This window comes from Mycena indigotica (genome assembly GCF_014461135.1).
Source record: "Mycena indigotica strain 171206Taipei chromosome Unknown Mind.scaff0019, whole genome shotgun sequence".
In the NCBI taxonomy this organism is placed as follows: domain Eukaryota; kingdom Fungi; phylum Basidiomycota; class Agaricomycetes; order Agaricales; family Mycenaceae; genus Mycena; species Mycena indigotica.
The window spans coordinates 470,023-495,181 of NW_023503018.1; the positions used below are offsets into that span (position 1 = coordinate 470,023).

The following is a 25,159-nucleotide window of genomic DNA, read 5'->3' on the forward strand; positions in this document are numbered from 1 at the left end:
GCTGCGCCCTCATCATGGTTGTTGGAGCGGAGCGGCGGGTGTTGTTCGGCGCTCGATGGGGACGCCGATGACGACCCGGAACCGATCCTCTCGGTCGAAACATGGCCTGTGAGCCATTTGCAGTAGATTCCGCTGGTGCGCGAATCCAGCGCGCGTCACCACCACAAGCCTCTTGGAGCTCGCCAACACTGTTGGCTCTTGTCCAAGCTACTCCCGGGACCCCGCGCACACAACGCCAAGATCAAAGTCCGGCGGGAACCGCGGTCGACGCCGGTCGTTGCTAGGTGTTGCTAGGACTTCCTAGGCCCCTTATTGGAGGCCTTCAAGGCGGCGCTGCGACTTACAAAGGCCGGCAACACTCAGCATAAATGGCGGCCAACGCCAAAATGTCTGGCGTGCCAAGCCGACAAAATGGCGTGTACGCCTGATGGGCTGGCGTTGGCTTTGATCGCCAGCCAAACGCCACTCCCACGCCACGCCACGCCACTTGGCGCGGGCGCACGCCATTCGGCCACGCCAAAACGATAGCTCTCTTTCTCTGCTCGCTCCAGTTCACAACCATCTGGACTGCTTAGAATCTTTGGATTTTTTTATGCTGAAGCCACTGTCTCTTTCCCACACCATCGACTGTTTCTCAAATGCTCCACAATTGAGGAGTGTGACATTCTTTGGACCCGCCAAGGACGTCTCAACGTTCAGGCTGCCATGGAGCCAATTGCAACATTTCTCGCTCCACACTAACTTCAATGTTCCGTCTACTCCTGCCGACTTGCGCTTTATTCCCTTATACAGGCTTCCATCTGGCGGCACATTGTTCCTCGACTTGTGTCTTGCACTCGGACCAAATAACAACCTGACATCAGCGACGCCCCAACGGGTGTTGAGCCAGTCACTTAGGCTTTATTTCTGGGCGGAAGTTGGTAACAGTGACGCGGCTCACAGTAGTCTGGGGCAAGTCCTAGCTTCTCTCTTGTTTCCCAAGGTCACGAAGTTGATACTGGGAGCACAAACTCCCGGGCATCCGACCTACCTATGCTGGAACCAAGCGGAATTCTGCGCCATCATGGAGCGCTCAGATATGGGACAACACCTGACTTGTCTCATCATCACCCTACCTTTCAGGACGACTGAGCTCTGCGATATTCTCGCTCGGCTTGAATCATTAGAGGATTTGTGCCTCACAGACCTATACACCGGAGAGAGTCCGCCGCCCCTCGTGACGGACGAGCTGCTGCACCGGCTTACCGTCTCTGCAGACTCGGATCCGGATCGGATGCTGGTCCCCAAGCTCGGCTTACTCGAGATCTCTGGCCGCTTCACATTCACGGACCACGCCTTGGAGGAATTCGCACACAGCAGGATGCTGCATGCCAAGGCGCTGCCCCTGCCAAATGTCTTCACTCTTGGTCTATATCACAACAAAGGAGTCGAATGCCCAGTAGGTAAACAGCTCGAGGTCCAATTTCGACAGCGGTTTCGCGTTACCATAGAAGAGTACTGACTCGAATGGGCGGTTATAAGTGTCGCTGGTGCAAGAGGCATCAACAACCTTCACATTCCAGCTGCAGGTTACCCATTGTATAACTACCCGAACCTTGTCTTTAACTGTTTCATGATCGCAACCTGTCCTGGTACTAGTATGCAGTGTTATTTGGCACTTCAAGTTATCCGAACGAAGACGACTCGAAATTGAGATATTCGCTTGCAGAGGGCGAAAGAATCTGAACCATGCGTGATTCAATTCTTGTAATGGTGGGTGCAAAGGCAGAAAGGTACAGCAGGTTGGAGCGATGATTATAGTTGTGGATGAGCGAAGGTGGAGAAATGAAATGTGAGACTATCAAAATATCGGAGAAGAAAGTACGTGGTGGATACGGCGTCAATATGTATCGGGCAGAAGGAAGAATATGTGGAACGCACAGTAAAGTTATAAGACCAAGTGCCGCAAACTATCCACCAGCGCCGCAAACCACATCACTCTCCTTCTCTCTATCCACAACCTGAAAACCGGCTCCGCCACCCAACTTTGGCTCCCGAACCCAAAATGCAGCCAGCAATTTGTTTTCCGCCAACACGCCTTGCTGGACCGCAGACGATAACGCGCACCAGAGGATGAGGTCAGGCGTGGCCACGAACGACGTGGCGCGCCTCCTCCTCGACACACAGCCTTTATACCCGCGAGATCGGATGGATAGTGGTGTAGTGGAAGTGATGGTAGGGGTTGATGGTAGAGCGTGGATTGGACAGTAAAAAGCAATGCGGACACGGACTAAAAATCTAGTCCAAGACGGGAGTAGAAGTAGCAGTAAGGTAAAGTATAGAAGGAAAACTAAGCGGGGGCAAGATCGGAAAAAGAGAAACTCAGCATTGAGATGAGACAACGGTAGAGGAAGGATGGAAAGAGAGGGGAGGTATGTACAAGTGAAGGCTCGAGAACGATTCGAATTTCGAAGAGAAGCAATTTGTAGTTGCGCATTGGTGAGAAAATAGGAAGGGAGTTGAACCCAATGCCGTCAAGAAGGTCGGATAATATGAGTGTTCAAGTCCAGGTTGAATTCTGTCCAGTTTATCAAGTCCGTCTTGCTCGCGTTCCAAAGGTTCAGTCAAACAAGGCTCATCCCACAAAACGGCGTCAACGAGGATCTTCGGGCATGTCGTAGCGCTTGGAAAAAATTGGGTGGCACGAATGGTGTAGAATGAGCCACGGGATGCAGTCTGCAGCGGCGTAGGTGATGCAGGGGCAGAGCGACAAAGTCGTATGGGGGCACCATGACACGTGACTTTTGAGGGAAGCAATGGAAAAGTAGGTGGTCGACTCCGTAAATGGCGGGAGTAGCACGAGCTAACGCTGGCGCAGATGCGGAAAGACGAGAGAATGTCTTCGAAGGAGGGAGGGTGGTTTTTGGCACGGGGCATCTTTTGCACCGCAGGCCAAGAGTAAGAGACATTTGTCGACAGAGGAAATGAGGGCACAAGATAATATGCGGGCGCGTTAATCTTGCTGCCCACGTTAAGTCAAGGTTGCTACCAGGCAGCTTTCCAGCCTGCCTGAAAGCGAAATCAGTCTACTGTTGGTCGTAAGGAAAACAACAAGACAAACGCACGAATGCAAGCCTCTTCAAACAGAATTTCTCTCTGTGGCATGTTTTGGTGTTGTTGTCGTGGTCCATGCGAGTCGCGACTTGCGTTTCCAAGCAACACAAGGCTCGCAGGCTAGTCTCCCGTCCCTGGTATAGTCGTAAAATAAGAGTTCAGAGAGCAACTGCGAAGAGAAGAATGTTAGCAAAAAGCGACAGAGACAAGGCCGAGCTTGGCGCACCAAGAAGACCAGCGGTTCGGAGTGCTCTCCAGGCACATCCCACTGAGCTCTTTCACTCTAAGAGCTTGCGCATGTCAGTTGTCGAGGCAGTAGTGCCCCGCAGCATTGGGTGGAGACAGCGTCCGCTGTATCATCCTGTTGGCCACCAGTGAGTGAATCTGACTGTGGTTTTGAGAATAACACATACGATTAGAGCCCGCGATTCGTTCTTTTCTTCGAAGTCATTCGTTGTGTCGGAGGAGAGATTTATCTTCATACCTTCGCTTGTCGATAGAAGGTGAGTGGGTCGATTGACTTGAGGCACTTGAGTTCGCCGGAGCAAGGATCCACGGACATCTGCAAAAAGAAAAGGTTAGAAAAAAAGGAATGGACAGCGAGGCGGCCATGACACACCAAGAGGGCCCACGATTCCGAGTCACCACCATAGCCCTCCCACCACCCAAGAGCACGCGCTTGCTGAGTGTCGAAGCTCGCGCCAGTGCCACGTAGTATAAGCGGACACGCTAATCGGGACTGGTGAGCAGGCTTTTGCTTTGCTGGCTGTAACACGTATCGGGTAGCGTGCCTTCGCTATGGTTAGAGGGATTGAGCGCGTGGGCGGAGCAAGACAGCGTCGAGGACGGAGGCCGGACAGCGATTGGTGGTCGTTGTCGCGAGCGGAAGAGGACTCGGAGTGATGGGAAACGGTCACGCATCCCTCACGATCTGGCTTTGTCTCGACGAGCACGGCCCACTTGGCTTGCACGATTCTTTGAGCTTGCGCATTCTTCCTCTGAAGCTTTCGAGTTTCAACGAGCACAACATCCATATCTTTCTTTCGCGCCATCACATCTCGACGTGCGCGACCCGCTGCAGGCAGCAGATCGCGCTACACACTGCCGACTCTCCCGGACTTCCTGTCTGTCAGAGCAAGCACCGGTACCAGCGACACCTGGGCCGTCTTGTGTTCAACTTCTACGACTTTGAGCCCGCGAATGCGACACACGTGCCGACTTTCTGGCGGGGACACACGGAGACCGCCAGCTTCCGGAATGACCTCCTCCATATGACCTCGGCGCAATACCTCTTCGGCGCAGTCTTTGGCGGCGTGCACTGTCTCGCCTGAGCCACGTTCTTCCCATCCGTTGTGGAGCAATGGCTGTGGCGCGTGTCTGCCGTGCTGGTCACCACCCTTCCTGTCGCTTTGATCTGGTTCTTGCGGACGGTCCCGGTGCGGTATATATCCCAAGACATCGATGACTCCGAGTCGGACTCCAGCTCGCTGGCGCCGTATGTGAAACATTGCGGGCAGTGCTTGTGAGGCTGGATATAGCGGTATACTGCGTGGCCAGGATCATTCTGATTGTCTTACCCTTGTCGACGCTGTGCTCATTGCCCCCAGAGGCGTTCATCGATGTTAATTGGAGCGCATATATTCCACATCTGTAAAATAACTTCAAAAGGAGAGCTTGTCTTTCACGTAAGTATATGAGTTGCAACTGAGGCATCTTCACGCTCTGTGTTTTGTGCGGCGAACTCTCAGTGCTCGCGTGAGCTCGGTAGTGCTCATTTCTATCCTCAACCTGCATGCTATTCCAGGTCACCAAATAGATCCAAGTCTGAAGTTGGAAAGACATCACTCACATTTCTACCTACAATACTCAACAGTCAATATCGATTCTATCGAAGCCTGCCTTTAGCAGTCGCTCTTATCAGCCCCTTCTCAAATGCCTTCGGTATATATTCAGAGCTTCGCCTCCAGCTTGAGGAATGCAGCACGCTTCGGCGGATCGCAGGATGGGTTATGCCGTCGATAGTACTTAAGAATATCAAGATGCCACTCGACGATGCGGATGGCGGGGTGGCGGTCCAGTGCATTGTCAAGAAGCTGGAGTGTTGCAGCACTGGAAATGAAGGGATAGTGATCGTCGACGGCTGGGAGATGCTGGAAAGTGAGTTGGACATGGACTAGCGACGGCGCGCCATTTCGAGAGAGCAACGTGACGAGGCCCGGAGGCGGATCGAATGAGTCGATGTTGAGGATTAGCACCCGCAGACGCGAGAGCTGGGCGGGGAAAATAAGCTGTTGTTCAAGAAGCGATGCTGGGTCTAAACAAAAAGAAATGGGAGAGGAAAGATGCTGACTGGAGGCAAGATTGAGATATATGTGCTCGAGCGTTGCGGCAGAGGAGAAACATGCGGAGAGCTCTACCTGGCTGTTAACCCAGTCGAGCTCCAGCACACGCAATTGCTGGATGTATGGCAGGAACTGCGAGTCCGTCAAAAGGGTTGTGGAAAATTCAGGACTCTGTGCAATGCTCAGATTTGTGAGTGGCTTCTCGCACTCTGGATAAGCAGCTGTTCCAGACGTGTCTGAATGGGCAACTTTGATATAAGCAAACGTGGATGATGTGGCAACCGAGAGAACGCGATGGAGCAGGCCGTGTGTGAGAAGAACATTGTGGAGGGCAAAGCACCGCAGCTGTCCATGGGCTTGTAGGATACTCAGCAGCGAGATGAGGAGGCTTGATTTCAAGCTTAACAATGGTGGTTCATAGCGCAGGCTGTAGATAGTAGCGTCGCGAACGCAGGTGAGCCGCCTGAAGACAGACTCAGCAACGGGGTGGTTCTCCTCCAAGTCCGCCGCATCATATTTAATCATGATGTGGAGGCTGGTTACATATGACGCGAAGCGTGGGTTTGCTTCAAAGAGGCCAGCTGCGTGGCCGTAGGAGCCGGTCGCGATGTGAAGAGCCGAGAAGAGTTGCTTTTGCGCGGGGTATCGGAATGAAGTCGAGACCAGGGAGCATGCGGAGAGTGTACGCCTGTCCTCGTTGGAGATGTTGGCAAGAATAGGCTCATAGAGCTCTGGCGGAAGCCGGGTGGGCATGTCGCAGGCAAGAGCAAAAGCAGTCGAGATCGCAGATACAATAAAATGGGATTCAACGGGATTCAGACGTTGGGTAATTGATCACTTGAGAGTAGAAAAGGACGTTGAAATGCACGGGCGATTAGTTCTGGTGGCGAGAAACAACGAGCGAAGTGGCGACTGTCACAGCGACGATGCATCAAACTCCCCTTCTCTCTTACTGTCACCGCTATGTCCATCCATCTCTCTAGGCCGTTGCAGTGCACAGCCCGCAGCATACCCATTTCGTTCCAACTCAAAATCGAAGCCAAAGGCACAACGGCTGACTGGACGAAGACCGTTTTTGGCTGAGGAGGCAAAACTGCGGCAGTTGTGTGTATGTCCCGGCACACTCTTCTAGCTCTTCTCCGTTTTGCTGACCCGGCCCTGGCATCCAGAGAAACGACTACATGCTCCGCTGGGAGCTGACTACACGAGAGGCTGGATGTGTTCTTAGGCAACGGAGCGATGTGCGTTTTCGCTCGCCTTCCTTTGTAGATGTGGCTAATTCAGAGAATAGTAATAAGTACCTAGAGCTTTACGCTCGGGCGAACTTGCAGCAATGCCTTCTGGGTACAACCACAACAAACTACCAGCAAACACGATGTCGGTCCGCAGTAATGGTGCGGCGATGGAGTTTTGGGTGGTTCTCGAGAGGGCAGTGGGAGACAATTTAAAACGGATTTGGATATAGGTGCGCGCAAAAAGTCACTCTCTTTACCCAAGGTTGTTACTGACATTCTCCCTCGTAGGCTCTTTGTCGACTTGATTTCAGGGTCGCAACATCGCGACATTATTCTGATTCTCCAGCAACACCTCTTTCGGTTAGACAGTCTCGAGACTCGTCATTCTTCCCGTATCTGGAAGACTGCCATGTATACTGGTGTTCTCGAGTGCGTATTTGACCACGCCTACTTTCATCCATTGAAAGTGCTGAAGTGTCCTCCCCGCCATAAATGGCATATACACCCATGATTTATCTCCGCAACCACAGGAAGACCAGTCGACACACGCGTCTCCTTACCCCAGACATCAAGATGGCCGACGGAAATACAACGACCCATCTCATCTTCCGTCGGCAAGTACATTGGAAGGTACGGTCAACTTTTTTCTACATCTTCCATGTCTGAAACGCCGTTTAGCCACATGAACAACAATATCCCCTCTTAAGCAACATATACATACTTCCCTGCTTCGTTCTTAGCTCTCCCGCTTTTCTGTCGACGTCCGCACCATCCGCCCAAGCGAATCAAATTTTTTGTCCGCATGTGGAAAGTCACGTGCGCACCACTCGCCTGAAAGACGTCCACATATCTTACTCAACGCGGCAGCTAGCGCTCTACGGAGTGTATCTCGTTGTGCCTCATACCTGTCCCCTCCTACCTATCTCTTTATTCCCTACCATTCGACGGGGAAGGCCCCCATTGAACGCGTTTTCTCCTACAGCCATATGGGAGGCATGGGCGACTTTTCTTCCTCGACGGGATACATACACGTCGGCGGAGGTTATTCGGGGCGATTTTCAAGGGATAGGGGAGCTTGAGAAAGCGTTTTAAGCGGGAGTTCTGAAGCATTTGGCGAAGGACAGCATATGCGGACCGTCATCCGGGTCGGACGAGCTCCCAAGCAAGACGATGCTACATATCTCTCGACACACGAAGGCTGGGCTTCTTCTCAATTTTCCCAACGACTCTCCTCGACAGTTGCCCCCTTGTTTGCGTGGAGAATCTCTTGGATCGTCATTCCACTTCTGAATGGACACATAAACTACGATATATATCTACCTCTGCAGAATTTGAATGTAGTGCTCTTTCGTGGTTTACAACAGTTGGCAAAGAATCTACTATGTTACAAGTGTGCAATGTGCGCTCCCGGCCCAGTCGACGTCTGCAAACGTGGTTGGAGGTAGAGAACGTAAAGTGGCAAAGGGCAAGCCTGAGATAAGTAGGATAACTCGAGCCGCCGCCAAGTACAGTGTAATTGTCGCTGTTATACCGAGCCTTGTTTGGGGAACGAAGACGACGGGCTGCAGAGATAGTGATGACCAACGCAGAGATGCGCCAGAGCAACATTTCGACGGGCGAAGGGAATGCCGCCTCACAAGGCAATAGATGGCGCAAAACAGGAGGCCACAGATTAACTGGCTGATGTCGGCGAGGGACCACGAGAACATGCTGGAGGACTGGAGAATGTGGTAGTCGGTGAAATGCGTGCACCAGAATGTGGGGACGGAGGCGTTGTCGAGGACTCGAGCAGGTCATGCTCACCACTGTGGTGAAGACGCCGCTGACGCAGCGGGGTAGGGTGGGCCGCGGTTATGCTAGCCGGGAGGGGCGGTGTACTAGGGTAGTAGTTTGGGAGTCGTATCTCGTCGATGACTTGAATTTCTTTAACCATGCTTGATTGACCATCATCGGAGCAGCTGGCTTTTCGTGACGATTGGGTGCCCTTGTTCGTCGATGAAACCATCCATGAGAATAAAAATCAGTGGCTTAGCGACATTTTAGTATACTCATGAGTGTTAACGCGGAGAAGGCGGAACTACAAACCTTCTGAGAGTGACCAAGCCATCAAGAGCTACAGCCGCGAGTCCAACGAGGGCCACGGTCATCAGCTTTGCGTGAAAAGCAGTGGAAAATTCCGCCATTTCGCCCAGACTGAAAGCTAGATGCAGAGGAAGATCGTAGCGAAGCAGCCCCCAGAGAATATCAAAGAGGCAGCTGCATTCGGGTCGACAGGTTCATCCAAGGGAGAGCGATAGCGGAGCGAGGGAAGGGCAAGAAGAACTAGCATTAGTACTAGCTCCTGACGCACTGCGATGGCGTTCCTGGCCCTCGAGCACACTTGAATGTCAGAGAGAAAGTAACTCAAATCAAGGATCAAAATCCTGTGACGCGTTCTCTTCCGCACCACGACCTTTAGGCCATCTACTTCGTCCACCACGCATTGCTACGACGATGCAGGTCGTTGAGCCTGAACTAAGGGAGAGCTTCATGGGCGTGGGGGTGAGCGGAAAGTGCGTTGATAAGCTCTACATCTACGTTTGGCACTGACATTTGGAAGAGGCTACAAAGCCCTAGTGGCGTTGCGAGGATGGAACTTTGGGTGGTCGCAGACTCGGAGGATGGATATGGGCGGTATACTGTATCAAAAGTTTTTCACAACTTTCAACTCTTTTTTTCAGACTTTTTAGGGACAACTCCAGGCAAGGTGTTTCCAGCTAAAACAACTGCCAGAGGGATTAATACAACTTGTAATTTACAACAACATCTTTTATTTTCTCAACTACAATCTCCTGTGCCTAGGCTCTGTGCTTGTTTCTGAATAGTCTGACTCCCAGCAGATTCCAATTAATGATGGAAATAAATTTAATGATCTGATTGAACTCCCATATTACATAAATGAATAAATAAAACTCTCTGCTAGAAATTCCTAGCTTCTGTTAATATCAGAGTCAAGTTTTAAAGACAGTTGCACCAGGCTTGTTGAAAGTTGCAGTATAAGAGATTGCAAGTTGCACATGCTTTTCTAAAGTTGTAAGTTGCATGTCCAAAGTTGCAATAAGGAGTGCTAAGTTGCAAGTTGTTCCTGTCAAGTTGCTGCAGGGAGTAATAGTTGTCAGCCATGAAGTTGTGCATGAAAAGTTGCAAGTTGTGCACAAAAACAACCAGTTGTATCATTGAGTTTTGAATAAAATCAAAGTTGTACCTAAATTCTCACTGCTTTGGGTAGAAGTTGTACTAAAACTTTTGATACAGTATACTGCCCATAGATGGATAATGGGCGACGAGCGGCTTATAAGTACGTGAAAAGCCCGCTCTCCTTACCGAAGGTCGTTGGTGATAATTCTCCCTCGCAGGTCTTTTCGACTCCATTTCTACTTGAAGGAGCGGGGCCATTCTCATCCTTCGGCAACGTTTCTTCCAGGACCCGTTCTGCTTGTCCATGCCCTGCATATTACTTGCTGTCAAGAGAGTGGGCACTACTAGTAAGGGTGCGTATTGTAACCATCCATCTTGCGGCCAGTAACCAAGTACTTAGGTTCTACCCGCCAGCAATGACATATTCACCATTTGTTGAGAATTGACGTTGGCAGGCTCTGCAGGACAGTTGGTATTTGGCCAATTCGGTGCGTCAAAGCATGTTCTTGTCTTCTGCAATTTGCTTGACGTCTTTCACCGCAGAGGTTCTTTGACTCCTCCTCTGACGGGTGTAACTGCGGCAGACCACTTGTCCTACCAACTCGAAACCGTTGGTACCGGTCAGCTTACAATCACCTGCCCCCGGCCCATGACGACGGTGGAACAACAACTTGAGAAACAGCTCATATTACAAATGGAGAGGAGAAAATTTTTGTCAGAGACGGGTTGCGTTGTGGGTCTTATTTCTAGGTCTAGACTAGCATCCGCTCATTTCTGTGTTTTACAATATGAAGGAGCCCGCCAAATCCGCGCCGAGCTAATACTTTGGGGTGGATCAAGTGGGGAGGAGGAGGAAGGTCGCCGTGCCACATGCTGCACATTCTTAGTAACTTGTTGCAGAGTCGTATCTATGTCGACGTGTTGAATGCACGCTTTCTACACATGAAGCACTCGTTCTGTATTTGGACTGAAGCCAGCGAAAACGTGAGGTTGCGCAATTGCGACCAGAGTGTATTGGCTTCTGTGGTAAGTCGCAATTGCTTGTTCGCGTATTACTTACGACCTTTTCCTTTGGCAGATACCTGGTACATGTGCTTCTTGCAGGCGCTAAAACGACTGGAAGAATCGAGGCCACGAGTTCACTGCCTCCATGTTCTATGTCGATCATGAACCCGTTTTCTGGGAGATTTTCTCAAGACTCTGGTCCAATTCAGGATGTCGCGTGCAAGCCTCACCCCACTAAGCGGGCATATATACATCGTACAGACACATGCCCGCTCGCCCATTACCATGCTCCTCTTACTCGCACTTGGTGGTTCCTCTCTTCAGCTTGCCTCGAGTCAGTCCTCCGAGTCCATAGCGCCTTGCTCGTGCGAGAGCCCACATGACTCCAGGACTCTCTTCGACATCGCATGGGGCTGCTTTGCAACATTGTTTGCATGCGTATGGGTGTCCGTACATCCCAACGTTCCTCCTCCCCCGCCGGAAGAGCCGCTAGAGCCTGGCGTATGGAAGAGGGTCAAATGGCATCTCCAATGCTTTCTTGGGCCGTTGAAACGCCGTCTAACGCTGATGGCGGTGGCCGTCCTTGCTCCCGAGCTCATATTTGGCCTTGCTGTAAGGCAGCTTGTGATGGCGCGTCACTTTGCTAGGAGTGCGTAACAGTTGCCATTTATTGCTCTTTTAAAACATTCTAATTACTTTGAACAGAGCACGAGATTTCCATTACCCATGGTTTTTTTGTCGGTATGGGGGGCTTTGTGGATGCAGAGAAGCATCCAGTCGTTACCGACAAACAGATCGACTCAAATTCCGCAGTGCGAGCTGAAATTCAAAGTACTCCACTGTTCAGCATCCAAGCAAAAAGTAAGGGTGACTTATTTTCCAAAGGAATTGCGTTTTTCCAAACACTTTGGTTTATTCTGTAGTGCATCGGGCGATGTGCTCAACATCTTCCCATCACACAACTCGAAGTATCAACACTTGCCTTTGCCGTGCTCACATCATTCATCTGGCTCATTTGGTTGAAGAAGCCCCTGGATGTCCAAGAGCCGATTCAGCTCACAAATAGAATCTCGATCCTCGACCAGCCTTCAAGTTTTGCTGCGGGTCCAGACCTCCCGCAAGCCGGCACAACCCTTATCGAGAGTTTGGATCGTGTGCGCTTGCCAGGCACCGTTCAAGACTCGGCTCGGGACACTGAAGCGGCTGACGCGGAAGCATCGGCCCGGGCCGTAAAAGCATTACCAGAGGCTGCACTGGCAGGACTCCCCGGGCCGGAAGCTACAAAAATCTCCAGTGGAGTGCCAGTGCGATCTGGCACGTCCAAGCCGAGCCACCGTAAAATGCTTCTTCATCACCTGGGCAACATTCTTGTTGGGGGGCTCAGCTCTTCTGTGGCCAATCTAAACTCGGCAACTTCTGTCCCCGCATTTTGGTGTGGGGTTAGAAATGATCTTCCTGCTTCTCTTGTTTTGGGGTCACTCATCCTCGAGCTCATTTGTGGATCGGTTTTTGGTGCCATACACTGCATTGTGTGGTTTGTTGAATTTCCCAGTACCATGGAGATGTGGATTTGGCGCAGCTCTGCAGCTTTGATCAGTGCAGTCGCGCCGATTTTCATTCTTCCTTTCCTCATATACTTCATGGTGCGAACACTTGTGGAGCTCTCCTGGCTAGTCATATCCTTCCTGTGGCAACACATATCGCGCGGGGACACCAGAGTAAAGTTGGCAAAGGATTGGGATGACGTTGTGGGATCGGTGCTAGGGCCAGTGTTTCTGTTCGTCTGGGTTCTCTATGGGGTCATTTATTGCCTTGCACGAGCGTTGATCCTGACGCTCATGCTGACAACCCTCCGCTCCCTCCCCGCAGAGGCATTTATCAATGTGAACTGGAACCTATACATCCCTCACTTGTAACTTGGTCGAATTAGGATTATATTATCCAGCCCAATAAATCAGGTAAACCCCGCGTGGTAGTAGGCTCAGACCATGATAGACCGAATGCTCTGGAGACTCTACGCAGAGACTCGGATAAACGGTGCATTTTTGCAATTGCTCGTTGATCATGGTGAATATCCAACTTGAACAGAATGATGTCAGGGACACAGCGTGTATAATTTCATTGGACTGGCCGAATTCCGATTATCATGATAGCATGGGCAGTTCCCGAGGGAACAACTAAAGCGCCAAAGGGCGCGCTGGTGGGGTGTGCCATTTCGTAGAATGGCGGATGCATTGTCTAGGCGGTACTGGCGGGACAACGGGAGTGTCGAGAGACGCAAAGCTTTGCATGCAGGAGGGCGTGTCAGTGGGTATGAAGCAACTACGGGCGACGTTGGGGGCAGGGCTGCGAAGCGCTGTGCGCTCCCCGCAGAAGCGCCATAACTTGACTCCGATGTCTGTAAAGTCACGGTCAGGTCGTATCATTGGCAAAATATTCGACACAACTTGAAGCATTGCCAAAGGATATGTGGTAGCGCCACTTGCAAGCGTTTATTGCTGCACGACGTCGCACAACGCATCTCGAAATCTCAGTCCTGAGTAAAGAGGTTCATGCCAATCTAGCAGAGAAGTTTAGTAACTTGACATGCCTTTCTCTTTACTAGCGCCTCGCTCAACTTGCACTGGAGTCTGGCAGTGAGACTTCACGGAACGGCTGGAACATGGCTCGACTCACTCGAGCAAGGGTTTCGACGAGCAAGACGAAAGAGAGGAACAGGAACTTGACTGCCCTCTGAGGCTCTGGGCTGCTGATCACGATATTGACGCGCAGGGCGTCAGACGCTTGCTAATCCTACGGATTCCTACCGATCGAGTCAGTCTTCTGTACACTCTCAGCGCTAACTTGAATATCGCATACGCACCCAAATCCTCCAGCAGCCTGAGCTGACGTTGAATAATTGAAGACGTTGCCGCCCCCGCTGACAGTGGTACTGTTTCCGAGCAGAAATTGTGGCGGTATAGACCAATTAGAGGTCGAACGAAGGAGTAGGCTTAGATACTTGGAAAATGATTGGCGTTACAGATGGAGACAGCGCAGCATGATAAGTACCTTCTCAGGCTATAAAGGCAGGCTCCTTCCGGCGCGTTTTGGTGCCAACAGGATCCAGAGGTCGGTGAGCCAAGCAGAGTATTAGTGACGCGCGCGTGCGAGTAGGTAGAAGCCCCAGTATTAGTCCATCATGGGCCCCCGGCTCGCTTGAGCAATATTGGCAGGCGAAAGGCGGGAGGGGAAGGAAGCAGTCGCAGGCGTCGTCGTCGCAGAAGACAGAGATCGGCCCGAGCACGTGATCCCACCGATCTTCTTCTCCACTTCCACCACGACGGCTGTGGCCGACTCCTTCGCCTGCGATAACTGTGGCCGCGCCTGGGGGTCTGCACACAATAGGCGGCGCCAAACGTAGTGCCTCGTTGGGGGAGGCAAGCGGATGGGAGGTTGGGAGCGCTGGGAGCAGGAGGTGTGTCTCCATTTCCTCGTCAACCATGTTTCCAAGCTGACAAACATGCCCAGTACCTCCGCACTGGCTTTTGGGAGCATATTCGCCCGCGCCTGGCTGACTGCATTCCCATTCCCAAGTAGCGCCATGATTGTCGTTGGCGTGGCAATCCCTCTTCTCGCCCGCTGTGCGGAGTTACAGTAGGCGTGGAGACGACTGCGTGCGAGCCCGCTGCTGCCAGAGGGGACGGTTTAGACGGGCTACGGGCTCGCTCATATGTGGGGAACTCGTGTGAGTCGTTGCTCTATCTTCCTGTCGACAACTGGTTTTGACCTGCTCCAAAGTCCCGCTTCCCATTGCCCTATTTTCTTGCTCCTTCATCATCTCCATCGCCACGGCCAGGCCTGTCGCGCGCTCCTAACGCAAACGAACCTGCCAAACCGTTCTCATTCCAGCTCGCGCAGCAACTCCGCAAAGAGACACGGTTCGACGGACACTACATGGATTTTCGCGCTCATATCTGCAGGCAGCAGAACCTCCCCGAAACCCCACACATGCTCGACCTCTAGTTTCATGACTTTGCCGACTTCTTCCCTTGTTTGCGGAGCTCCGACGAGCTGCCTACGATACGCCATTCGTGGACAAGACCACTGATTCTTTCCTTTTCCTTGCGGTGCCGCGTCACTGCCAGTGCATCGAAAACCACATGTTTCGCCCACCGCCCCAGCTACCGCTCTGGCGAGCGCGTCTAGTTGCGTGGTATTCCTCCACGATCTTACGCGACTCTTTCCTTCTGTGAATCCCAGGAGGAAAGCCGCTGTCGCGCCAGTCTTCCTGCGCGCAAGACGGTCCTTCGTCGAGGAGCAAAATGAAAATCCCACCCATATATCCTGGCCGCATTATATTTGCCCCAGCGTACAAACGACTACGCTTGTGGTCATGGGGCTAAATACCCAAGCTTGTCGACCGACTTCGACGAAGAACAGCAGTGGGTAATTTGGGTCAAGCTCGTGGACTATCGCAGCTTTCTTCAGTGCAATACACCCTCACTATAACTCCCTGCTCCGCTCTCATCTCTCTCCCGCCCTTCCCGCCCGCGCTTGCACCCTACAAGCAATCGGCGGTGACTTCCCAAAATGGCAAGTCACGTGCTCACTCGCCGACCGAAAGACGGCGACATATCTCGCACGAGGCAGCAGCTGGCGCTCCATGGCGTGTATCTCCACGTTCCCCATACCATTCTCCTCCTACTTGATTCTTTCTGCCCCGCCATTCGAGGCGCAATACCGCTGTCGAGCGCGGTTTGTCTTGCGTTCATATGAGCAGTATCGGTGATGTTTCTTCGTCGAAGGGGGACATACGCGTCGGGGGGATGTGATTTGGGGCGACTCAAAAGTGGTGGGGGAGCTCAGGAAAAAGTTTCAAGTGGATTGGGGGGAGGAAAACTCTTGCGGACTAATACTTGGGGGAGTTGCCCGTTGGACGAGCGCTCAAGCACTAGACGGAGACAATGCTCGACACACGGAGGCTGGCATTCTTCTCCTCCATTCTTCCTTGCCCGTCAAATGTCCTCTACAGCTGTCTTCTGGTTGCCAGGAGATGGAGGAGACCGCTGTCGTGATTATCCTTCCAGAATCCAGATGTATGTGTATATACTTTCCATCGCTGCTTGTCGATTACATGCATTCGATATTGTTTTATACAATCTGCACGATCGCTGTATTGTACGTTGTGTAGCTTAATCATATCCAAACCTGCTTCGACAACATGATGATAACTGTTTCCCTTCCAAATATATTCTTCATACATAATTCACGTCGTTACATGTGATACTTCTGCCTGTTACTTGGGAGTCGCGTACAGTTTAGCAATCCAATAACTGCTTGTCTAATCATTAAATAACAAGGAGTATCAGGTGGACGAAAGGGAAGATATCGGGACTGGAACAAATCAAGAGCGCGGACATCCGCCCCGGCACCCGCCCAACTCGAGCCAGGTCAAGACCACCTTGCCGCACGCGTTTTTGCATCTCGAGAAAACGGTTGCCCCAAGAACGGCCGCGACAACTGGGTCCTCGAGGAAAACCCTGCCGAAAGCAGGGCCGCCCGCACAGGAAAAGGCGCGGATCCGCTCGTTGCAGTCATAGACCGTGTGGCTGTCGACCAGCACCGTCTCCTCCTGGACGCGCAAGTGGCCCAAAAAAATAGCGAAGCGGATGGCGCGGGAGGGAATGGTGCTAGGTGGAGAAGAGCAAGAACTTGAAGGGCTTGGGCGCGCGTGTAAGTAGTTTTCGGATTGCAACTCCTCGCATGCAGACAGAACAGCGCGGATGCGTAAGTCCACGGAAGCTTTGGCGGGTCCGTTTGCGCTTCAAGTTGGAGTGCGCCAGAAGCCTGGCGGTGCCGACGGAGATGACGAAACAACAAGAAAATGGGGCAGTGGGAATCGGGACTTGAGAGTAGGTCAGTCCAGGTTGTCGGCAGGAAGTTCGAGCCACGACTCACCTGTGCTCCTGCCCACACGTTGAAGATGTAGCTCCAAAGCCTCCGAGTCCCCACGCTGAGATGACTCCGAAAAGTGGCCGGGGAGAGGAATTGCCGCGCCGACGACAATCATCGCGCTACTAGGGAATGAGAATGCGGGGAGCCAGGCACTGATAAATACGCTGCCGGAAGCTGGGGCAAGGTCCTGGCTATCTTTGTGAGCTCGGCGACCTCGTTGACAAGAAGATGGACATAGCAAACGCACCTCCTACTCCCACCAGCGCTCAAGTCTTGACTCTTGCCTCAGCCCTCCGTATAGCGGCTTTACCTCACCATTCCTATCCCCATCGAAGACCCGCTGCAGCGCTTGGTGGTGTTGTTATCGTCATGGAGTCACTACAGTTGTCGGTATTGGTGTAGTGGGCTCCTGGCCGAATATATCGATGTCAGCTATAACAAGCTCTGAAAAACTTGAGGTGGGGAATAGAGTGACGCGCAGAGGTGCTTAGTAGTCCGCCACAAGGGTGCTGATGTGGCTACAGGCTTGGGACCTTCCAAGTAGTCGTCGTTAGAGAAGAAAAATTTGTTATTGTGACACATCTGTCTGGGGCTTATCTTCCGCTCAAAATTTACCGCAAGTATAACCCGGACTTCGTTAATAGTGCGACTGCCATACATATATGCGCATAATACGTCAGCCCGGCGCTTGCGGCCTGCTGCATCAAGGCCACCCACACAACCTCCACAGCCTTGTCAACGACTTCCACGTTCTTACCTTGCCCCTTGATGTGCCCCCGGACTCCCTTGGACATTCTCCCCAGCGAGCTCTGGGACAGTGTATTCGACCTTCTCCCGGATGGCCTGCTGCTGCTGGAGCTCGCTCAAGTGAGCCGGTTCTTCAATACGCGTTGCCTCGACAGATTCCTTCGCGGACAGCTCAGTCTTCTGGGCACAGAAAAGCGAATCGCTATCAGGCCCTGCGACATCATCGCACTCTCGCTATGTGTTCTCTGGAGAGAGCTCCCTACAGAGATGCTCGTCTGCGAGCAGCTCGATGTCTCCGACCTCCGCAACCTGCAAGTGTTGTCGTGTTTGCAAGACCTCATCATTCGATCTCCCATGCTACACACCCTCTACCTATACTTCATCACCGACTTGCTCTCGGATTCTTGTCCTTCTGAGAGCCGCAAGCTCGTCCTCCCCCACCTATGTCAAACGCTCTCGCTCTTTGCCCATCGCAACGAGAACAGCCATACTTAAACAGGATGTGGTCTTCGCATTTACTGAAAAAGCGATGTTCTCCTGCTCTGCCGACGATCTGGCTCAGTGGGAGCTCCACAAGGGGAGGTTCAATTACGACCGTCCTCGGGAAGGCAGATGGCGTCTTGGCTTCAAGAAAAGCCAAATTGAAGAGGGAAACTTGAAGTCCAAACGGCCTTGGGGTGCGGTTACCAGAACTCGTCTGTATGATGGTCGAACGGAAGATCTCCCAATGCTACGCAGCCTTCTCTCGGTCAATGCCCGTCTCATCCAGTCACCTGGTCCGCGTCTAGCTTGGCACAGCAGCCTCGTAGTGCTCAATTGCTCGGTAGACAGACCTGGAGGTCCCGGCCCCATGTTCAGCAAGTGGTTCCGCGAATTCGAGCTGTCCCGCACCTCGATCCGTATTGCGTCCGAGGAATGTCTTGCGGCCGTGATGAAATATGCTCATCTTCGTTGGATTGAGTTCCTCGAGATCGATCCGGCCATTGGCCCGGCGCTCGCGCAACTGCAACACTTCCTCGTGAACCATCGTCGCCTTAAAAAAATCGACTATTGTCGGAGCTGGAGCTACAAGCCCCCAAAAGAGCAGGCTCCCATCCTTGATGCGGACTTCTGCCATCCAGCGCTCGAAAGTTTGCGGGTCCACATTCCGGCATTCCCCGACATGCACTGTTACTCCCTCGTCAAGGGCCTTGTCAATAGCCCCAAACTTTCCGTGATTACACTCTCCCTCGACAAATTAGTCGCCAGAGCCCGGCTTAGTGCGCAAACAGAAAATGTTATAAACGCACTGGACTTTATTGCCAGTGCGCGGCGACAAGTCCCCGCACTCACACTCACGCTTCGCATCCTCCCAGAATATCCGTTCTACCTCTACCGGACTGCAACTTGTCAATGGACAGACGATCCCCGCGCAGCCGCCATTGCTGCGCGGCTCCACTCTGTGACCAGCGTCCAGTTGTTGACATCGATGCCGGCTGCGGCAGTCGGACGCGGGGTTCTGCGGTGGTGTCGCCTGCTGCCCAATCTCCGATTCTTCGCTTGGAAGCTCGAGAATCACGGGATCTGGTTACCGTCAGACCAGGGGGAAAGACGAGAAAAGGAAGTGTTCGCAGCTGATGTAGCGGCGGCTTTGCCGCATGTGCCCACCATCCTCTACGACCCAGAGTTGACCGGCTATTAGCCAAATACTTACTCGTTCTGTTTTGCAGAAGGGATTTGGACTACTACTCAGTGCAGAACATTCAACAGACAGTAGTACTTACTTGGCAAAGACTGAGATAGAATATCAGATGCTCTACAAAGGACAACATATACTACTTGGAATACTTAGTGTCTGCCATTTGACCTGAGCTTCTAGACAAGCACATCAAACACATCGTCCCATTCTTGCGCCTGTACATAATCTCTCCATGTCCTTACCCTACGCCCTAGACATTTCCAAGCTGAACGGCATCGTCGGTGTAGTCGAGCAGAACACATCAGTACATTTCCCGGTTGTGCAGGGACAAAAGCCTACACCTAAACTCTCTAATATGCTTGTACAGAACGCTCAAACGAGCACATCACTCCAATCTTGAGCAAGCACGTACTGCTTCCACGTGCGCGGTTGGCGAGCGAGCCCCTGCTGCGAGAGCACAGTGCCTTCCGAAAAGTCTATCGAGCGAGAAGTTAGTATTCATCAAAGTGGAAAAGAGAAGGAAGATCGTCCATCAAACTTGCCGACAGATGTGAAGACCTCTTCGATGGCCAGCGCAATATGTGGCGGAGTACCAGCAGTCTTGACTCCCTCGCCGAAGACCGCGGACGGTATTTGGTGGAATACGACTTTCTTGCCAGTCGCTGGAGAACGATGAGCCAGCGAGACAGAGCCACCTTGCGAAAACGTCACCCTCTGAAAGCTCCTTCGTCTGGTCTTCAAAGCTAATAAGCTCGTCAAATGTCGCCCACGTCTGCTTGTCGGGAAAGACCGGCAGCTCGAGTGCCTTACGGACAAACAGGCCGTAGTCTTGCTCAGCGTCAATAATAGGCATCCGCCTCGTCGGGGGCAGGGGAAGGTTGACGGCCCAAGTGTCCTCGGAGACTCTGACTGGCCGCATGAAGGTGCGCATATTGCTCGCGTACCCGCCGGCCTAGATGTCGACAAAAGGGACCCCAGAAGCGCGGCCGTAGTCGGAGACGCGTGCTTTGCTTTCGAAATGGCCCACGTTCTTGTATTTGCCGCCAGACAGAGCGTCGATGCTGGGCAGCCCGGACCAGACGATGCCCTTGACACCTGCGGCTTTTGCAGCGTCTATCATGAGCTTGCCTTCAATGGTTTCCTTGAGAGGGAGTTGAGGCAATGAATCCAGGACTGTAATGACTCACCCGCGGTGGGTCTCCGTGTTCCGCCCAGTTAGTGACAAGCTACGAAGCGCATAAGTACAAATCTGACTGAGGAAGGGCAGCACACACGAAAGCATAGTCCGCCCCTTCAAACGCCTTGAATACGGCACCGCTATTCTCCACCGACAGCGTCACCGCGACCACCTCGATGCCCTTCTCCGACAACGCTTTCGCTGCGGGTTTCGAGACATCGCGGGTGAATGCGCGAATTCGATATGGTTTGTCGGATTCGGTGAGGGCGAGGACAACGCTGCCGCCTTGGGTCCCAGTGGCGCCTACAACAGCGACAAGAGGAGCAGCGGGGTCCGTGGTGATGGTCATGGTCAGGCAATGTGGTGGCTCTGTAGGCTCAGTAAGCTGGCTTCTTATAAAGCAAAATGTCAGACACTAACTTCAATCGAAGACAATACGACGAGTACACGCGTCGATAACGCCGCTGGTGGCGCCCGCGCTTTCCACCCTCCTCGTAATGTGCAATGAGTCGTCCGGGCCGCCTGGGGGGTAGTAGTCGTTTTCACATCGAGGCCGAAGTCGATGATGATGACGCGTTACTCTCTGCCCTCTGCGTAATGCCCGATGAGACTGGATGAGAGAGGGGAAACCGGAACATGTTGGAGAGACGCCCGCAGCTAGCGATAAGTGGGCTGAGTTCGGCTGAGTTGTCTCGTCGTGGTAGTCAGCAAAGGACGGTGTGATCGGGAGGCACGGCGCATCATTTCTTTTTCTGACCACCAACCAACCAGTGGCAAATGCTTTGACACGGTTTTCGGAGTATAAGCCACTGGGGCCTGGGACGGGGAGGACGTGGGATATGGGGAGCAGCGTGGATGGGCTGGTCATTGGCCAAGGTGCGCCAGTATCTTTCCTTCCCGCTCGGACGTTTTCGCTGACATTTGTGCCCGCAGCAGAGCCGCTTGGCCCAGCAATGCCGCCTCATGGTACCTCCAGGCACTCTCCTTGCAGGACATCTCTAAGCCCCACCGACCAGTCACTCGCGCGGCCCGGGCCGTCCCCGCTTGGGCTGGCCCTGAATCCCCTGATGTCGAGCTAGCCTGCTGACTACAAGCTCAAAAAGCGTTCAGTCGACGAAGGACCATGTATCCGCCATCCAGCATTTGCTCAAGCAAAGGAGAGTCGGGCAGGGAGGATAATCAAGGAGGGACTGTCGCGAACAGCGAGAGCCAGCATCGCCCTCGGAGGACCTGAAGCGAGGGTCGAATGCAAGCGGCCATGTCGAGCAAGGTATGCTTCTTACCTTGTTTGCTCAATGCTGACCTCTGCAAAGTTGGAGAGCGACGCCTGTGAAGCTGGGAAGGGAATCGATGGAGAGCGAAATCGCGTGAGTGCTGGTTATTGCCTTCCTAGCTGTTTTCTCCCTCTTAGTAACGTCAGGCTCCCCAATGACGACTCCTTTCCAAACACCCGACGACTCCGAGCAGGCATGCGTTAAATCTGAGAACTAAGTGCTCGGTCGCAACCGGAGGATGAATCGAGGGATGGTACGACGGTCGTAACGAGGGACTAAGATTGTCGTCAGTAACTGGGTCAACAACACGCAGGCATACCTCGTTGATTTTGCGGAGTCCGTAGTGAGATTTATCCCTGACCAAGAAAGGTGCCTGATTATATCTGAAGGATCGGCATAACGCTTCTGCAAGCTTGTCGCTTCTGCAGTTAACCACCACGCGTCATCTCTCCCCCGTGTGTATTCATATCATCTGGTATGGCGGAACGCTAACAAGTCACTCAGCAACGACTCGTCGACTGCCAAGTATGACTATCACAAAGCTTGGGAGGAATTGCCACGCGGCAACCTTCGAATCTTTGCTCAACGAGCATTAATAGCCCTCTACAGTAGAAGTAAAGCGCACAAGAAGCTTCATGCGGGTGAGCATCATCGGGTTCCCATCTAACTACCACTGCATGTTACCAGTCATTTGTCGGAAGCATTACGATATAACCAACGGGAGCCGCGCCGGCACAGCCCATATCTCATGCTTCCTCTTTCCCTCGTCCTCACTCAGGCGGCCGCGCAGCTACCAGGCCCATCATGGCGGGTTCGTGCCTTCTTTTGCTGGTTGTCGTGGCTAATTCCCAACCCACAGAAACCGAGTATCACAACCTCGCTCACGGACCGGATCAGCCTCGCCCAAGGGGCCATCTCGCAAGCTATCTCGCAGCTGGATAGCACGAACTTTATGTTTCCCGATCCAGGTAAGCTGTTCCCTGAGTGCAGAATCCCCTACATCGTTGTACAGCCCACTCTTACCCGCGATCCGGCACGCTCTACTCTCAACTCGCGGAGTTCGACCAGCTCACCAACCAGTCGCGGTACGCTGCTGATCTGGGAGGGTATTATGGCTCAGCGCAGACGGTGCTCGACAACATGGGAATGAAAAACTTCTCGGGCTTCAATGTAGTGAGTTTACTCACGCATCGTTTCTGCGTCGTATTCTGACTTAAAGCTTTTAGCGTCGTTCGTTAACATCAGGTAGAATGACGATAATACTAGGACTTGGTTGATTAGCTCAACGATGGCCTGTGTGTAGTCTCTAGCTTGTTTGCGATATCTGAACTTGCTGTAGGATCTTCGGACATGGGGCCATTATCGCCTACAAAACTTACAATGTCCCTATATTTCTTCAATATGCAGTACAGACGTTGACGAGCCTGCTCGTCACAAGTCACACTTTGTCACCCAGTTTGATTTCCTATTTTAGTTTCCACTTCCTTTTCTAGTTGCTATTTCCTACCTTAGTTTCCATTCCCTATCTTTCCTGACTTTGTTGCTCATTTTCCATTTGATTTTAGTTTCTATTTCATTTAGCCCTTATTTATCTAGTCTATAAAAGCCTGTCCATAGCTAAGTAGTTAGCATCATCCTCAGTGCTTCCCCTCCCAGTCTTTCCCTTCTGAGTTTGAGTTCTCTTTTGAGTTCTTGAGTTCTTGGTGTTGAGTTTCCTGAGGAGTTTGTTAGCTCTGAAGGCACTTGCACACTTAGTCCTTGTTTGTCTTTTGGCAAGCAAGCACGTCATTTTGGAGCCCACCGCGAGGGTCTTCAAAACAGCTTCCGAAACTCCTCACTGTTCACCACACCAACCAAGCCTCCGAACTGTACATTGCGCCGACTACTACAAACTGTACAAATACTCGTCACCTTCCTAAGCCTCAGCCCGACGTCCGCATTTCCCTCCTTCCTGACACAATCTCCGTCGCGGCGCCCAGCACGCTTTCACTCGCCCGCGATACCAGTACCGCTGAGACCCGATCCCGCTGTCGCACTCCGTTGGTCCGTTTGAGGCAATCCAGCTACTGTTTTTCATTTGTCCCGCGCCTATCTCTCCGAAGCGACCCATTTGCGCTACTAAGACAAGCCCGGCCCTGAAACAAAGGCCCACTTGACGACGACACACCTTGGTAACTCCACCACGCCCGCGCGCAGCTGTTTCCGATCCCCTCCAGCGCGGCATCCTCCTCGATTCCGGCACACAATTCCCGCCAGCTGCTACACCCGCGGCCGACGTGAACCGCCACGGCCGTTGGCATCCGAGTCCTAGACTTCCACCCGACCTGCCCCCTACCCTCGCGTTTCCGCCATAGGGTTTGCTACACCAACAAGTCAGTACAGCGACTAGCTGCCAAGAGCACTCACCACCGGCGTTTACCAACTCTTGAGAAACCCCGCCCCGCATCCTCTTGCGTCGTCCGTGCCTGCCCTCCCTGATTCAGCCGCCCGTTGCGGCCCTGTGGCGACTTTTACGCCAGTCTGCCGTTTTTGCCTCACCGGAGCCGCCGTTCGCGTCCCAAACTCGCGCCTCCACCCATAAAGCCCACCGTTGAGGTTGATTTCTGGCCCAGCCATTCGCTACGCGTGCAACAAGTACTCGTCTGCGCTGCCCAGGCTGCCCACTCCGCGCGTCCACCGTGAAAGCCGCCGCCACAGTTGTGTTGCCGTCCCAGCCCTCCAGAGAGCTGTCCTGCGCTGAAGACGAATCAGTACAGCTGTTATTAGGTCCAACAAGCACTCACCGGCGTCGAGTTCGTTCGAAAAACCCCCCCAGCCTTCACATCTCTGCCCCTCTGTGCTGGTTCCGGCCCTCCTTACCTCTCCGCGCCGCCGAGTATTGCCATACCACCCGCCACACACTCGTGTTTCCGTCCTAGGGGTCCCGAGACATCCTCGGTGCCTGAAACAAGTCAGACAAGTCGCCACCCGTCGGAGAGCACGCACCAGCTGTTACTTTCGCCCGAAAACCGGCCCCATACGCCCTCCGTGACCGTGCTTGCCCTTCCTACTCCTCAGCGCCGCACTTGCCGTCCTCCGACTCTTGTACTGCTCCGAACACCGGCCGCCACACCCGCGTTTCGTCCCAGCCGTCCAGAAACGTCATCCGCACCCGCTACAAGTCAGCACAAGCCGCGACGCATTGAGAGCACTCATCGGCATTCACTCGCGCTCCCAAACCCCCCCGCCCTCACATCTCCACCCATTCCAGCCCTCCCGACCTCTTCTGCATCGCCCGTGGCCGCATTCCAGCCCTTTGACTACTCCCCAAGCCTCCCCATCGCGGTATATCGTCGATGGGCCGCGAAAAATCGTGCTTGCTGGCGGCGAGGATGGAAGACGAAAGCAAAATGAAGAGATGTGACCGATGCGTGACGCCGTCCGATACAGCCCGCCCCGGAGCTTGACCGGACCGAAGGCCGAAGCTGCGCAAGCAAACACTCCGCCTCCACATC

General features: G+C 53.0%; 6 protein-coding genes across 6 annotated transcripts; 4 read left to right on the plus strand and 2 right to left on the minus strand.

Moving 5' to 3' along the window:
- Nucleotides 1–3,995: 3,995 nt before the first annotated feature.
- MIND_01423400 (uncharacterized protein) lies at nucleotides 3,996–4,424 on the plus strand (the record flags this gene model as incomplete). The annotated part of the gene is made up of 1 exon (XM_037370618.1): nucleotides 3,996–4,424. The coding sequence occupies one exon, from the start codon at nucleotides 3,996–3,998 to the stop codon at nucleotides 4,422–4,424; it is 429 nt and encodes a 142-aa protein (XP_037212999.1).
- Nucleotides 4,425–4,453: 29 nt separating this feature from the next.
- Nucleotides 4,454–4,747, plus strand: MIND_01423500 (uncharacterized protein; the record flags this gene model as incomplete). The annotated part of the gene is made up of 2 exons (XM_037370619.1): nucleotides 4,454–4,534; nucleotides 4,577–4,747. 2 exons carry the CDS (start codon nucleotides 4,454–4,456, stop codon nucleotides 4,745–4,747), a joined length of 252 nt encoding a protein of 83 aa, XP_037213000.1.
- Nucleotides 4,748–11,137: 6,390 nt separating this feature from the next.
- On the plus strand, nucleotides 11,138–12,768 carry MIND_01423600 (uncharacterized protein; the record flags this gene model as incomplete). Its single annotated transcript, XM_037370620.1, has 3 exons — nucleotides 11,138–11,501; nucleotides 11,558–11,713; nucleotides 11,822–12,768. The coding sequence occupies 3 exons, from the start codon at nucleotides 11,138–11,140 to the stop codon at nucleotides 12,766–12,768; spliced, it is 1,467 nt and encodes a 488-aa protein (XP_037213001.1).
- A 6,947-nt stretch (nucleotides 12,769–19,715) lies between these two features.
- On the minus strand, nucleotides 19,716–20,133 carry MIND_01423700 (NmrA domain-containing protein; the record flags this gene model as incomplete). Its single annotated transcript, XM_037370621.1, has 2 exons — nucleotides 19,716–19,876; nucleotides 19,926–20,133. The coding sequence occupies 2 exons, from the start codon at nucleotides 20,131–20,133 to the stop codon at nucleotides 19,716–19,718; spliced, it is 369 nt and encodes a 122-aa protein (XP_037213002.1).
- A 33-nt stretch (nucleotides 20,134–20,166) lies between these two features.
- MIND_01423800 (uncharacterized protein) lies at nucleotides 20,167–20,740 on the minus strand (the record flags this gene model as incomplete). The annotated part of the gene is made up of 3 exons (XM_037370622.1): nucleotides 20,167–20,355; nucleotides 20,402–20,440; nucleotides 20,489–20,740. The coding sequence occupies 3 exons, from the start codon at nucleotides 20,738–20,740 to the stop codon at nucleotides 20,167–20,169; spliced, it is 480 nt and encodes a 159-aa protein (XP_037213003.1).
- A 1,673-nt stretch (nucleotides 20,741–22,413) lies between these two features.
- On the plus strand, nucleotides 22,414–22,942 carry MIND_01423900 (Glycoside hydrolase family 76 protein; the record flags this gene model as incomplete). The annotated part of the gene is made up of 4 exons (XM_037370623.1): nucleotides 22,414–22,476; nucleotides 22,525–22,633; nucleotides 22,678–22,838; nucleotides 22,892–22,942. The coding sequence occupies 4 exons, from the start codon at nucleotides 22,414–22,416 to the stop codon at nucleotides 22,940–22,942; spliced, it is 384 nt and encodes a 127-aa protein (XP_037213004.1).
- Between the last annotated feature and the right edge of the window lie 2,217 nt (nucleotides 22,943–25,159).